Consider the following 15,664-nt stretch of genomic DNA (forward strand, 5'->3'; position numbering starts at 1 on the left):
TAACTTAAACTAGTCTCTTCTTAATTTGTTCTGGATCTTTTTTGGCTTAGTTTTGCCTGTTCTCCATCAAAACACCATCTGCACAAGTACACTGAAGCCTGTTCATAATTTGAATTACCATCTCCTAAGCCACCTGTCCTCTAATCACCACCCCCATTCCAGTAGCTTCAAAATGATATTATAAGGGTTGTCATTATTTTACTTGAATTTCAATTACTCCACAGAATTCCTAGAGCTTCTTAAAGGCACCATGCCAATGCTAAATAAACTAATAATGAGTGGAAAAATTGATGTATGAGAAAATGATTTGTTGCAGGTGCTCTTCCTGGTGATTTCATTGACAGTTTAGAAAAGACAGATGATGACAAGTATAAAATTACCTTAAAATATCCACACTACTTTCCTGTCATGAAGAAATGTTGTATCCCTGAAACTAGAAGGAAGATGGAAATGGCATTTAATACAAGGTGCAAAGAGGTACTCTGAATGTTTGTCTTTCTTTCGTTTTTGTGGAAGATTTTAAGAAAGGGGTTTGCTTTGTTCACCAGTGTTGAAGTTAGCTCAGAGACCAACATGCCTATTTGAGTATTATGCATCCTAATTCCTGAAGGCTTTTAGCTTTTCCCTTGCTCACTGGTAGCCTTGGTGTGGCCACAGCCTAAGCTGTTCTAATTAAAATAGAATGGGTTAAATAAACTAAAAGTTGTATTCTTTCACCAAGTCAACAGTCCGGGGCTGGTGGAGCACCTCTCTGTCCTTAACAAGTGACTTCCAAGGCCATTCCAGCTGTCACCATTTCCTGGCCTATTTGGAAGAGGGAAAATAAAGGACAGAGACACCCTGGAAATGACATACATCTACTCCATTCACCTCCTGTTGACTCAGATTCCATCATCTAGTCGTACCTAGCTGCAGGGGAACCTGGGAAATGTAGTCTTCAGTTGACAGCCATTTGCTCAGCTGAGGGGATTCTATTACCAAAGGGTAAAAAGGAAGAATTAGAAATGCATTCTCAGAGTCAGCTAGACAGCTCCACCACAGTCTGCCTCTCCAGATGACTGTGAGTGCCTTTTTTTCCCACACATAGAACCCATTTACCATATGTCAGACCATAACCAGTTACTGCCTTGAGCTCAAAGACCATGACGTCTGGAGCTCTCCCCACTTGGAGCTTCCTCATGATCTAGCAGTCTGTGAAAGAGAGGGCATGCTGTCTGGTCCATTCATCCCCAGGACACACGCCCACTGGTAGAATAGGAACACAGTAACCACACTAAAAACTCCTATATGGAAAAGGAAAGAATAGAAAACATACAGCAGGCCCATACCAATTTTCAAAAACTGTTTGGCAGGAATTGTGAGGATTCCTTGCTCTGATGAAGTTCCTTGAATAGCTCATTAAAGTGATTTGGGGTTTTTTTCTAGCAGAAATTTGTTTAGCAATTGTACTACATGATCCCTGGTTTTGCCTGCTAAGAATTCTTTCTTGTCTGTTACCCTCCACGACCATATCCTGTGCGGCTACTAGTAAGGATTCGTGCTGATGCTGGTTTGAAGTCTGAGGGTTGCTTTAGGGATCAAATAACCACAAGCTTTTGCAGGCCAAGCTCATGATGCCTTTGGTAATATAATACCCTCAAAAACTTAGTAGGTTTCTTGTCTGTTTGCATCCAGTCAGATTCATGTTAAAATAATTCAACCCAAATAATATTTTTGGTCAGTTGTTCTTAAACCTTCCAGATCTTTTTATATTGGTTCCTGTATCCTGTCCATCTTGCTTTTCCTTAATTTAATGGAATCTGCTTTGGGGCCTTCTGAAAGAGTAGGCTTGAGGAGGAAGGCAGCATTCTCAAACTAATCTCTACAATTCAGGAAATCTGAGTGACAGTCTTTTCTCTGGTATTAGGAGGACAGAGCAATTGTCTCTGCCATCCATCTGAAGTCCTAGACTGTAAGGCACAGACAGAACCTCTGTTAGTAGAAGTCTTTTCCTTCCATCTTTGCAAACTGAACATTCTCAATTGAGTTCATCTCTCTCATAATCTTTCTAAAAGTCACAAATAGCAACAAATATGCACCAACATTAGTTTTCCCCAGAAGTTCCCCTAGAGCTAAGCCTCAGTAGGTAATTGTTCTGCCTTCCAAGTTATGACATGAAATCGTTTTAACAAATGTTACCCATGGTATAATGAGGATTGCCAGCTTCCCAGCCGGCATTGTGTCTGTCCTCACCTTCTCTTCCTGTACAAGTTTCGTTATTCTTAGAGCAGTACCCTATTCCTAATATCAGCCTCTGTAGGTATAAGGGTGCAGGTTAAGCAGCTACACAAAAGCCAACAAAAAGCACAGTGACTCAAATAAGATAAAAGCTGTTTCTCTTCAGAAAGGATTAGTGGTTGGCAGAGGCTGGGGCCACTGGGGAATTACTCTTTAATGGTTACCAAGTTTCTGTTTGGGGTGTTGGAAAAGTTTTGGAAACAGATAGTCGTAGTGGTTGCACAACAGTGTGAACTGAACTCAATTAGTGCCATTGAATTATACACTTAAAAATGGCTAAAATGGGAGTTCCGGCAGATGTGGGAAGGAGAGTGGACCCCAGAGAGCTCTGAGCAGCCCCACCCCCATGGCCCAGTAACCATCACACCTGGCAGGAGGTGCAGCTGCCACAGCTGGCCCAGTCCCCATCACTGTCACCACCAGCAGCAAGTGGAGGGAAGTGACCCAGCCCCCGCCCACCCTCTGCTCTTTGGACACTAGGCTCAGCATCCGGGGCAGTAGCCTCCGTGGCGCCCACTGGCAACGACAAAGTCATTACAACAAAGGTTCTGGAAACAGTAAAGTGGTTCCATCGACAGGAATGAGACCGAGGAAGATGTGTTTGTATAACAGACTGCCATAAAGAATAACCCCGGGAAATACCTGCGCAGAGTAAGAGAGAGCAAGGCTGGAGTTTGATGTTGGAGGAGGAAAGGGTACGGAGGCACCACGATTCCGCAGGGGACCTCCAGTTGAAGAAAGTAAGGAAAATTAAGATGAGACCCAACATCAGCAGCCACCTCAAGATCCTTGCCGGTGGAACTTCGGTGACCTACGCAGATGCCCATAAAACCCCAAACCACGAGATTTCACAGAGACAAAACCAGCCAGTCTACAGCTGAGAACTGGTTGGCTTGTAAGCCTGAAAGGGCAGGGTTAAGTAAATGTGGGCTTACCATCACTGACATCATCCGGTTTAGTCATCCAACAAGAAGAGGTAAATAAGAAATTCCAGCAATAAGAAATGAGCAAAAGATTGGAGCTGAAGACCTTAAGTGCTTGCCTTTTGCCCATTGAGCAGATAACCAGAATTTCTAATCTGCATTATCTATGCAGGATGGGGTTTCTATTATTTTACCTAAAGATGTCCATTTTTGGTAATGATAAACGTGTTTGGGTTTTTTTTGTTTTGTTTTGTTTTTTTAAGCCTGATTGTTTTTTTTTTTTAATACGCCATTAAAGGTTTTTAAATTGTTTCATATCTGGTCGAGTTGAGATTTTTAAGAACCTCATTTTTAATTTGTAATAAAAGTTTACAACTTGATTTTTTTTCAAAAAATCAAATGGCAAACACCTGTTAAAAGGTCTAAATTAATTTTTTAAATGGTTAAAATGGCATTTCTTTTTCTTTTTTTTTTTTAAAAGATTTTATTTATTTGAGAGCGAGAATGAGAGAGAGAGAGAGTACATGAGAGGGGGGAGGATCAGAGGCAGAAGCAGACTCCCTGCCGAGTAGGGAGCCCGATGCGGGACTTGATCCTGGGACTCCAGGATCATGACCTGAGTGGAAGGCAGTCGCTTAACCAACTGAGCCACCCAGGCACCCTAAAATGGCATTTCTTATGTTATATATGTTTTACCACAATTTTAAAAGAAAGGTTTATTTCTCTTGCAACTAACAGTACAGAGGTGAGTGATCCAAAGCTTGGTATTATGACTTCTTAAGTCTTTGTTGTCATATGCAGTTTGCAGCTCGCAGGACAGGCATCTGTAAAGAGACGACCCAGGAATTTTACTCTTCGCCTCTTTGAGAGTCCCTTGTCCCGTTGTAGATCATGTGGCCACAACTAGTTTTGTTTTTTTTAAGGAATATGTTTAATTCTATGATTTCCACAAACTATACGTGAAGTTTCTAACCATCACAATTCAGTTGAGAACAGAACGTTAAGTTACAGGCTGTGGGGAGAGAAGGCAGCACCAGTGATGGTACCTTCCAGTCCGGTTGGTCTAGGGGTGGGGGTGGAAGGAGAAGGTCTTGTTTACTCGGATCGATACTAAATTGTATTGAAAACAAAATGGACTAAAAAGCAACTACTCCTCGATGTTGGGGTGGAAATGGGTGGAAAGAATGAGTCCTTCAAAGCAGGAGGGGAGGCAGGTGGGGGAAGGTTCTGTGGCTGTGACCCCAGGTGGTCACTCACGCTGCTCCAGACTGTCCTTGGTGTGTGATCTTCCTTAGAAACATGTCTATGAATATGGTTTAATTATCGGGGGGGGGGTTATTTTTCTTTCACCTCAACATTTATTACTTTCTCCAAGAGATAGCTTTTCCTTTTATTGTTAAAAAAAAATACGGGGTGCTTGGGTGGCTCAGTTGGTTAAGCAACTGCCTTCGGCTCAGGTCAGGATCCCAGGGTCCTGGGATCGAGCCCCGCATCAGGCTCCCTGCTCCACGGGGAGCCTGCTTCTCCCTCTCCCACTCCCCCTGCTTGTGTTCCCTCTCTCGCTGTCTCTCTCTCTGTCAATTAAATAAATAAATAAATAAAATCTTTAAAAAAATAAAGCAATATCATTATTTGTGTCCTTAATACATACAAAACAAAGAAAAAGTTTGTAATGATTTGAAACGAATCTCTGAAACATTCATAAGTGTAGAGAGTTCTGTGGCATTAAGTATGTTCACATAGCTCTGCAGCCATCACCACCATTGTCTTCAGACTTTTTATCTTCCCCAGCCGAAACTCTGTACCCATTAAATGCTAACTCCCAACCCCCCTCCCCCCCACCCCTGGCATCCACTGTTCTACTTTCTGGCTCTATGAATTTGACTCCTCGAGGAACCTCATGTAAGTTGGAATCATATAGTATTTATTCTTTTATGACTGGCTTATTTTACTTAGCATAATATCTTCTTTTAGCATTTGTCAAAATTTCTTTACCTTTTAAGACTGAATAATATTCCATTATATGTATATACCACATTTTCTTTATCCATTTATCCACTGATGGACATTTGGATGGCATCCACCCCTTGGCTATTATTCACATAATGGTGTAGTGAACACAGGTGTACAAATATCTCTTTGAGTTCCTGCTTCCGCTCTTTGGGACGCATACCAACAAGTGGAATTGCTGGATCATATGATAATTATGTGTTTAATTTTTTAAGGAATTGCAATACTGTTTTCCACAGCAGCTACACTTTTTACATTCACATCAGCAGTATACAAAGTTTCCAAATTCTTCACATCCTCATTAACACTTTTTTCTATTGTTTTTATAATAGCAATACTAATGGATGTGAAGTTAAAGTGCAAACTTGTGTTTATATGTATTTATAACTCCCAAAAACAAATTTAAGTATCAATATTTGTTGCAGTCTTGTCAATGAAATTAAATGAGGAATCACTGTAGTCCTTAACAATACATTTTCTTTTGTTTTGTTTTTTGTTTTTTAGATTTTATTTATTTATTTGACAGAGAGAGACACAGTGAGAGAGGGAACACAAGCAGGGGGAGTGGGAGAGGGAGAAGCAGGCTCTCCGCTGAGCAGGGAGCCCGATGCGGGGCTCGATCCCAGGACCCTGGGACCATGACCTGAGCCGAAGGCAGACGCTTAACAACTGAGCCACCCAGGCGCCCCTTAACAATACATTTTCACTCTAAGTTTATAATACCTACAATTTTATTAAGACCTCATAGCACTCTCCTGAGGCTTAAAAAGTCAAGGATTTCAGAAATAAAATTGGATCATGAATTTTAAAAAAGTCTTTAACACTGAAGTAGAGTCATTTATTAGGAGGTTGAGATGGTTTAAAAATAATTGACAGTTTTACCAACCTAAAAATACATGTAATAACTTCCTTTTAATGCTTTGGATCCAATTAATGATTAATCTTTGTTTTTGTTGTTGGTTATTACTAGGAAAACACCGTAATTCTGCAGCAGCTACTCCCACTGCGGGCCAAAGTAGCCAAACTCCTCGGCTATAGCACACATGCTGACTTTGTCCTCGAAATGAACACTGCAAAGCGTACAAGCCATGTAACAGCCTTTCTAGGTGGGGTCTTTTTTTATCAGTTGTATATTTCCATTTTTCTTCTTCTTTGACTGTTTCACTGTATTTGCCTAAATGCATATGCTCTTGTTACGTATTTGTCCTGCATGATTTGTCACAAATGTAAGATAAACATGTATTTGGCTCTCTATGGGACATAGCAGTCTGGGAGGCAACCCCAGAGTGTGAGGTGAAGGCAACAGCCTGAGAAGCCCTCCAAAGAGAAAGAAGGAAACTTATGGAAGATACAAAGTGATCTAATTCTGATTAGGCCTGTAAGAGAGTAGGTGAGTACAGGCAGCCAAGAGGATAACTCAGATGGGAATATGCCAATTTTAAATTAAAATAAATTAGGGAGAATGTGAAATAGGCAAAATTAACCACAGTATATAAATTGTGGTATCCATCTAAAAAGTGGAATTGCTGTATCCAAATAGACATTCTTTATAGGAAGGGATTAGTGATAAACAAAACCCATGGCTGTTAAAGGCATTGAGCAGTTTTTAGTAATAGTGATCACAGGTTGCCTCTGATTTAATTTCTCTGGCTTTTTGAGGAGGCTGTTCTCATTGAAGAATAATGATGGACATGAGATGGTTTCACTATTGTTTTGTTTCCTGAATTATAACATTCTGGAGTCAGAGTTCTCTGAGATAAACTTGGGCTTTGTTGATGGTGTGAGAAAGTTGTGGCTTGGTTTAGCTGGTGCTGAAAAAATGGGAGGGCAAAGAGCCACAAAATAAATTACCGGGAAGAGAACAGCAAGGCTGTCATAGTCGAGCCTGCTTTCCTTCCCTCCCTCCTTCCTTCCTCCTGGTTTCTGCATCAAGTACTACAAAGGAGGAAGCACCATGCTAAAACACTGGTATGTGTATGAATGTGCTTGCTCCCAAAAGCAATAAATCACGGACTTTTCCCACTTCCCGCACAGATGATTTAAGCCAGAAATTAAAACCATTGGGTGAGGCAGAGCGAGAATTTATTTTGAATTTGAAGAAAAAGGAATGTGAAGAGAAAGGTTTTGAATATGATGGGAAAATCAATGCTTGGGACCTACATTACTACATGACTCAGACAGAAGAACTCAAGTACTCCATAGATCAAGAGATCCTCAAGGAATACTTCCCAATTGAAGTGGTCACTGAAGGCTTGCTGAACATCTACCAGGAGCTGTTGGGTCTTTCATTTGAGCAAGTGGCAGATGCTCATGTATGGAATAAAAGTGTGACACTTTACACTGTGAAGGATAAAGCCACAGGAGAAGTTTTGGGACAGTTCTACCTGGACCTCTATCCAAGGTACTGAGAATCACATTGTGGGAAGGGACCTTAGGGATTAGATTCCTACCCAGATTAAGACTCTTGTCTGCCACAGTTCTCATGTATGGTTGGTTCTTAGTGATGGGAGTAAAGATGTGGGCTCTGAAGCCAGAGTGTCTGGCTCCGTCACTTACTAGGCCACTTACGTAATGTTCCTGTGCCTCAGTTTCTTTACCTATATTATAGATTCAATAAAAGGGGAATATTAATTCTACCTGCTTTGTAGGGTTATAAAGATAAAATGGTTGGTTAATTATGTACAAAACATTAACTGGAAGACTACCCTGCTTATAGCAATTGCTTAATAAATGATTGCAGCCATCATCATTGTTATCATCATCTAGTGTGTGCACTGCACTTACTTAATTTAAAATTGGCCCCCAAAATATTTATTATTCAGGTAATCTGTCTGCCAGTACTCTTCAGTCTCTGGCCATTTCCCTGAGTCCGGCTGAAGGGCAGCACAGTACAGTAGGAAGAGCAAAATCTTTGTAGTCATTCAAATTGAGTTGGATGCTTAAGTGACTTAACCTCTTTGAGACTCTGTTTCCTCCTCGGTAGTATGGAACCGGTGATCCCTTTACAGGATTGTTTTGTGCATTAGGCCATATATACATATCACCCAAGCTAGGTAGTCCGTCACTGGTAAGAACTGAAAACATTATTGTCTCTGAAACATTTGGTAACTATGGATTCTATGGTGCTTCATCAGACACGAAAGGATTTGGATCACTTCCTCTCTAGGCTGTTTCTAAAACAAAGCCAGCCTATTACAATTACCAATTCATTTTATTAACTAGGCCAAAGGAAATTACAGTAACCCCCTACTTTTGTAGCACAAACAAGTTTTTAACCCACAGACTTAGGGTGACTTTGGGTGGCTGCTGGGAAGGAGGCTGGATAACTGTGTCATCGAGACAGGGGACAATGGTGCCTTATCGCAATGTTTTATGAACTTACTTTCACTTTTGAAATGATCTAAAAATAAACCCTTGTCAAATGTAGATGGGTCTCTTTTTAATAAGAGTGTTAGCATACTGTGTTAAGCCAGAAATTCTTTCAGGGGAAATCCTTCAACCCTGGAGTCTTCTAGAACTGTCCCCAGATTCTACTTCCAGGGTCAAAGATAGCAGCTCTTGCCACCCCAGCCTGCTGTCTCCCTGCCAACATATAATTGGTTTCTTTTGTGCTCTGAGATCTGGCCACGGCTACCAGCACTGGTATGGGAATCAGAAGCTGATCTCTTGTGAAAGTAGTGACCTACTTAATACTCACTTCCTGTCACCTTCCTGTCACTTCCTAAAAGTGAGATGGAGTAACTTGTTTTTTCTCAGCGACTCAAAAAAGGATATTTGGAGTAGGTTTAAGAAAAACCAGTTACTTTTTTCTTTTAGTCACATTTCAGTGTTTATTCATTGAATACTGAGATTCTCAAAACAAAACCAAAAATACTCTGATGGTTCCAACATAAGATGCTTGATAGGGACATTTTTATTTTTTATTTATTTATTTTTTTAATTTACATTTATTTTATGCAGAATTTACTCCTGGGACATAAGTTTTTGTTTCTTCAGTTTCTTCTAGGGTATCTTTTTCTTCTGTGCAACGTCCTGTTCTGGTTTAGGAACAGTCTGCTCTTTTTCAGTCAGGACCCTCTCAGTGTGGCAGGGAAAACTCATGTATGGGTTAATCTGACCACGAGCCCTGTACGTTCTATGCCGCATCCGGGGGGCTTTGTTCACCAGAGAATCTACATTTAAACCCTTAAGGTACAGCATTACTCTCTACATTTTTAAGCATGTGCAGTAAAAATTCACTCTTCTTGGGCCAGCGATCCTGTGTCCAGCCCCACTGTTTGGCCCGGGCACACCTCCCAACTCCACCATTGTGGAGACAGAATGGCATACACTGCTTCTGCAAAGTGGCATCCTTTAGATACTTGGAGGCTTTTTGGATCTGCAGACCCTTGATGACCTGGGCAGTTTCACGTGTGTTCTTAAAGTGACCATGAAGATTTGAACCTCTTGATTTGCATGATTTTGTAGGGTCTTCTGGGTCAAGTGAATAGCAAACCATTTTCGGAAATCATCTCAGGGTGCTTAGGGGAGGAGCTATAGGGACATTTTTAAAAATCACCATCATTTTATAGACAAAATGTGAAAACGTAAAACTCAGAATATAGAATCCTTTAAAATTAAATAAATCAAGTTTCTTCCTAAAAGGAAAGATTAAAGACCCCCTCAATGCCATTGATTTTTAAATCAGTAGAAAGTCTTTGATTTTAAGCTATTCTTAGACTTTAAAAGTTCTCCAAATATCTCAACCCTTGTCTGTCTAACACAATAGCACCCATATTATTCTCAAATGAAGAATATGCTTTTGGGGAAAAAAATACGTTTGGCCTTTCCTAATATACTAAGAGGTATAAAATATAATAGGATAAACATGTCCAGATTAGTTTTCCCCTGTTAAAAATAAGGTTTATAGGGGCGCCTGGGTGGCTTAGTCATTAAGCGTCTGCCTTCGGCTCAGGTCATGATCCCAGGGTCCTGGGATCGAGCCCCACATCGGGCTCCCTGCTCCGCGGGAAGTCTGCTTCTCCCTCTTCTACTCCCCCTGCTTGTGTTCCCTCTCTCGCTGTGTCTCTCTCTGTCAAATAAATAAAATCTTTAAAAAGAAATAAATAAATAAGGTTTATAGATCTGTTTACACATTTACAACTAACTACATGAAATTGTTCTAGAAAGCACTGACTAGCCCATTGAACCACCGGAATCTGGGCTGGCTGAAAATGTTATCATGTTCCTGTATCGTTTCTGCTGTACCTGTTCGTGGCTTCTGTCCCCTCCTTTGTCTGCCTTCCTTCCCATGTCCCTGCTCAGTCCTGACTTAGCCGGACTCAGCTGACTCAGGCCCACACTGTGTTCCTGTCCATCCTTCAGAGGTAGAGGATTTTTTCTGTTCTTCTGGCCTTGGCAGTGAGTTTTCACCAGTGCTTTTAGGGCAGCAGAGTTCCTTGCCCTTCCTCCCAGAAGCAAGGCAATGCTCCGTTCCTCCGTGAAGGCAGCCGCTCCCTCTTCAGGCCTGCATCAGGACTGATGCTCTAGCAGGGTATTACCCTGCCACCATCCTTTTGTGTGTCCACAGTGAGGTTCAGGGAGAAGACCCTGCAAATGGATGCACAGCATCCTTATCTATAGCTCCAAGTGGCTCCCTGCTTTTGCTGGTCCACCATGGCCTTTATCAATGTGTTAAAAGACTTTTCTTACTGGTTTCTGCAGTATTTTCCCCAGGTAAAAGAAAAAAGTCCTTGCTTCCTCACTTCCTCTCTCCCTGGAGGCATCTGTCTTAGATTGTAAGTTAGTTGATTGCCTTCCCATTAGTGATTAATTCAAGAAAAGTTGTGACTTGGAGATTGTGTAGCATATTGTTGTGTGGATAGGAGCAATGCCCTTTCCAGCTCTATACCTCATCATAGGAAGCTGGAAAAAGCTAATTGTAAATTATTAGTAAAATTGTAAATTGTTAGTAAATCAAACTGTATCTTTTATCTCAAGTTTGCTTTAATACAGTTTAGTGTTTAGTGACACCATCTTTGAAGAAGAAAAGTAAGATTCCATCAAAGTAAACACTGGGCTCTGTACTAGGTGTGGTGTATATTCTTGATTCTTACATTAAGGTTTTTCCACAAAAGAAACCTTGGATCTAACACTCACGTGAAGTGATAGTGGGGTTTTTGTTTGCTTAGTTTCAGTTTGTCCATTTTAATAAAATGTTGACCTACTTTCTCAAGGGTGGATTACATGTTTCAAAGTGTCCTCTGGTATCAAATAAGACTTCATGACTGAGAGAGGTCACAGCAGTGTTGTTGCTATGGAAGAGTGTTCCTATCTCACCAGTGATGCTTCTGGTTCCCAGGGAAGGAAAGTACAACCACGCAGCCTGCTTTGGTCTTCAGCCTGGCTGCCTCCTTCCTGATGGGAGCCGCATGATGTCGGTGGCTGCCCTTGTGGTGAACTTCTCGCAGCCAACAGCAGGCCGTCCCTCTCTCCTGAGGCACGATGAGGTGCGGACTTACTTCCATGAATTTGGTCATGTCATGCATCAGATTTGTGCACAAGTGAGTGATTTTTTTTTATCTTAAACCTACCAATTGTGTTTCTGGCTTTTTATTTTTTCTACTGCTGTTAGGTTCCTCCCCTTAACATGTGTTTTTCAGAAGCTGAACATGCTCAAGAATCTCATAGGCCAGGCGCCTGGGTGGCTCAGTCGTTAAGCGTCTGCCTTCAGCTCAGGTCATGATCCCAGGGTCCTGGGATCAAGCCCCACATCGAGCTCCCTGCTCAGCGGGGAGCCTGCTTCTCCCTCGCCCTCTGCCTGCCGCTCCCCCTGCTTGTGCTCTCTCTCACTCTGTCAAATAAATAAATAAAAATTAAAAAAAAAAAAATCTCATAGGCCTTCTGTAAAAACAAAATTTTTCTTACTGTGTCCTCTTATATAGCATATCTTTTACTCAGAGGTTAATCCACTGATGAAGGATCTTCATTGAATACCACCCTATGGAAAAAGATGATTATCATTAAGGCATACAAATACTCTGTTTTTTCCATTTTATTCTTTTCTTCTCCGTAGGAGTTTAATGTAAGCTTCACAGATAAACTGTGCTGTAATCTCTCTTCCGCTTGTTAATGCTTTGTTGAGTTGAGTGGTTTTCAAATGTCTCAGACTCTACTTCTTTTTTAATAATAAATATGTTAAAACACCTCCCATGACTAGCCTCAAATTAAAATCATAGGTAATATAGTATAACCATGTGGAGAATTAGCCAAAAAGTGTGTGTGCGTGTGTGCAGTGGATTGCAACTGATTTCTCCACTTCTGAAAAGGAAAAGTACATTTTTTCTCAACTTCTTAATACAGTTCAGTAAACTAGGCCCACAATATTCAAGGATAAACCGTATGAACTTGTTAATATTTAACTGTTATCTGACATAAGAAAACATCAAGTTAGTAGTTCAACCTAACAGTTTGGAAAACTGGTATTAACAGAAATGAAGGAACAGTTTTCCAAATTTGAAATCTCTATACATCTCTAAAGGCAAACTTCTTAATAAGAAGCTTTTGTTTTTAAATATTTTATTTATTTGACAGAGAGAGACACAGTGAGAGAGGGAACACAAGCGGGGGCGTGGGAAAGGGAGAAGCAGGCTTCCCACCGAGCAGGGAGCCCGATGCGGGGCTCGATCCCAGGACCCTGGGATCATGACCTGAGCCGAAGGCAGATGCTTAACGACTGAGCCACCCAGGCACCCCAATAAGAAGCTTTTTATTAGAATAGTTTTCGATTTACAGAAAAGTTGCAAAGATAGTACAAAAATTGCCCACGTACCCCTTACGCTGTTTCCTCTACTGTTAACATCTAGTGTTACTATAATAGATTTGTCACAACCAAGAAGCCAATATTCCTACAGTACTCCTAACAAGACTCAGTACTTTATTTGGATTTTACTCATTTTTCCCTAACAGCCTTTCTCCATACAGAGAATTTTTTTAGTTGATATAATGTCCTCACTGAATTATGTTTTCCAAATAGTGATGCCTGGACATGGCTCTATAGTAAGACATAACGAAGTCTTCATTATGAATAACCCTGAATCCAGCAGCAAAAACTACAGACTGATAAATGTGGTTTGTGTTGTCAACTCAGGCCCTAGACTGGTATTGCCAACTGTCTTGGTTCAAGTTGCTGTAGCAGAATATCATAGCCTGGGTGGCTTAGAAGCAACAGAAATTTATTTCTCAGCCAGTTCTGGAGGCTACAAGTCCAGGATCAAGGTGCTGGCAGATTTGGTATCTGGTAAGAACCTGCTTTCTGGTTCAGAGATGTTGCCTTCTCACTATGTTGTTACATAGGGTGGAGGAGCTCCTTGGGTTCTCTCTTATAAGGACACTACTAATCCCATTCATGGAGGCTCTACCTTCATGACCTCGTTACCTCCCAAAGGTCTCATCTCCTATCATCACATTGGGGATTAGGTTTCACCATAGGAATTGGGGGGGAACAGAGACATTCCATATTGGTCTATAGCACCGGTGGTGACATGATTTTCCAAAATGGTGAACATTTCTTGGGAAACTTACAAAAAAGCATTCTTGCTTTGACTTACATAGGTGATCCCAATAGTTAAGAGTCCCGGAAATTGGGGCACCTGGGTGGCTCAGTCAGTTACGTGTCTGCCTTTGGCTCGGGTCATGGTCCCAGGGTCCTGGGATTGAGTCCCACATCGGGTTCTCTGCTCAGTGGGGAGCCTGCTTCTCCCTCTCCCTCTGCCTGCTGTTCTGCCTACTTGTGATCTCTCTCTCTGTCAAATAAATAAATAAAGTCTTTAAAAAAAAAAAAAAAGTCCTGAAAATTAAAAGTCGGTACAAAATACTTTACAGAAATACGTGAAGTGGAGTTAGTTTAAACCCGGGCTCACTTAATTATAGATTTTTCACTTACGTGAATGTCCACTAGGACATATGAATGGTGTGCAGCATATGGGACAATTTTTTTTTTTGTCCTAACATGTGCAGTTCAGTCCTGGACATCTAGCATCCCTGGACCTCAGAATATCCCCTAATCATCATAATAACTAAAATGTACCGACTCAATTCCAAAATATTGTCACTATTGTTAAAAATCTGTTTAGTGGGGCGCCTGGGTGGCTCAGTTGTTAAGCATCTGCCTTCGGCTCAGGTCATGATCCCAGGGTCCTGGGATCGAGCCCCGCATTGGGCTCCCTGCTCCACGGGAAGCCTGCTTCTCCCTCTCCCACTCCCCCTGCTTGTGTTCCTTGTCTCGCTGTGTCTCTCTCTGTCAAATAAATAAATAAATAAATAATCTTAAAAAAAAAAAATCTGTTTAGTTCTTTCAAAGATTTTATCTCTACATTCTGGTGTTGCCATGTTTATTTTAAAAAAATGGGGACATAAGATATGAATCTATTCAGATAAAGAAGTCCTCATACACTGATATAGCCATTTTTATCCTGTTTTTAATCCAAGGAAAAGAAATCTTCCAGAATAACCTAAATTTTCTTTCTTACATAGTTTTAAAGTACTTCACAGCTATAGGGTTCCTGAAATATTTATTTTCAATCAGTGTCCATTCTATGGCTGTTTCCTTTATTTATTTATTTATTTATTTATTCATTTATTTATTTATTTATTGGTCAGAGAGAGAGAGAGCAAGCGCTCACAAGCAGGGGGAGCGGCAGGCAGAGGGAGAAGCAGGCTCCCCACTGAGCAGGGAGCCCAATGCAGGACTTGATCCCAGGACCCTGAGATCATGACCTGAACCAAAGGCAGACGCTTAACCAACTGAGCCACCCAGGCACCCCGGCTATTTCCTTTATTTAGAATAAGTCTAGTTCCGTTTTTCTAAAATGTTTTTATGAGTAATTTAGAAAAGTCAAATACCTTTTTAAATTTTAGACTTTTGGAATATTACTTAGATTATCCAAGATCCAGTTATATATTTGTACATATATAAACTATAGCCTGTTTTTAGAATAGTGGATCTTTTTTGGATATGAGGATTCTATGAAAATCTGATTTAAGCTGTGGATACCTCTTCTAGGAAAATGTACGTACACCTCATACACTCAGATTTTTACATGGGATTCCAAAGGGCTCACAGATTCCTTGAAGCCCAGACCGTAATGAATTCCAAGTTAAGAACTCCTGGGTTACAGCAGTTTCCTCCTTATTTGTATATTGATTATCAGCTAATGATTTCATAAGAAAGTAATTGGTGTCTTGATCACATTTATTAAAATAATAGTGATTCTCGGATCAGGTTTTCAGTGCTCTTCATGTGTGTTCTTGTTTTCAGACACAGTCCTCTTCGAACCTGAGTACCATATGCTTACCATGTGCTCATAATGCATTTCTCTACCACTCTGTTATCCTTATGATCTTTTATGTTATTTTTGATCCTTTGAGATAGCCACTTTTAGTGCTGGGAAATAATGTTGCTGGTATTATGTCAA

At 40.8% G+C, this 15,664-nt stretch overlaps 1 protein-coding gene across 1 annotated transcript in view; it reads left to right on the forward strand.

Moving 5' to 3' along the window:
- The window catches only part of NLN (neurolysin), a 98,615-nt gene that overhangs the window by 61,812 nt on the left and 21,139 nt on the right, over positions 1–15,664 (forward strand). Inside the window, exons 7-10 of the mRNA XM_044916778.1 lie at positions 317–477; positions 6,181–6,316; positions 7,245–7,611; positions 11,551–11,752. Coding sequence (XP_044772713.1) covers positions 317–477; positions 6,181–6,316; positions 7,245–7,611; positions 11,551–11,752 — 866 coding nt within the window. The remainder of the gene's footprint in view (positions 1–316; positions 478–6,180; positions 6,317–7,244; positions 7,612–11,550; positions 11,753–15,664) is intronic.

The sequence above is a fragment of the Neomonachus schauinslandi genome, chromosome 7 (genome assembly GCF_002201575.2).
Source record: "Neomonachus schauinslandi chromosome 7, ASM220157v2, whole genome shotgun sequence".
In the NCBI taxonomy this organism is placed as follows: domain Eukaryota; kingdom Metazoa; phylum Chordata; class Mammalia; order Carnivora; family Phocidae; genus Neomonachus; species Neomonachus schauinslandi.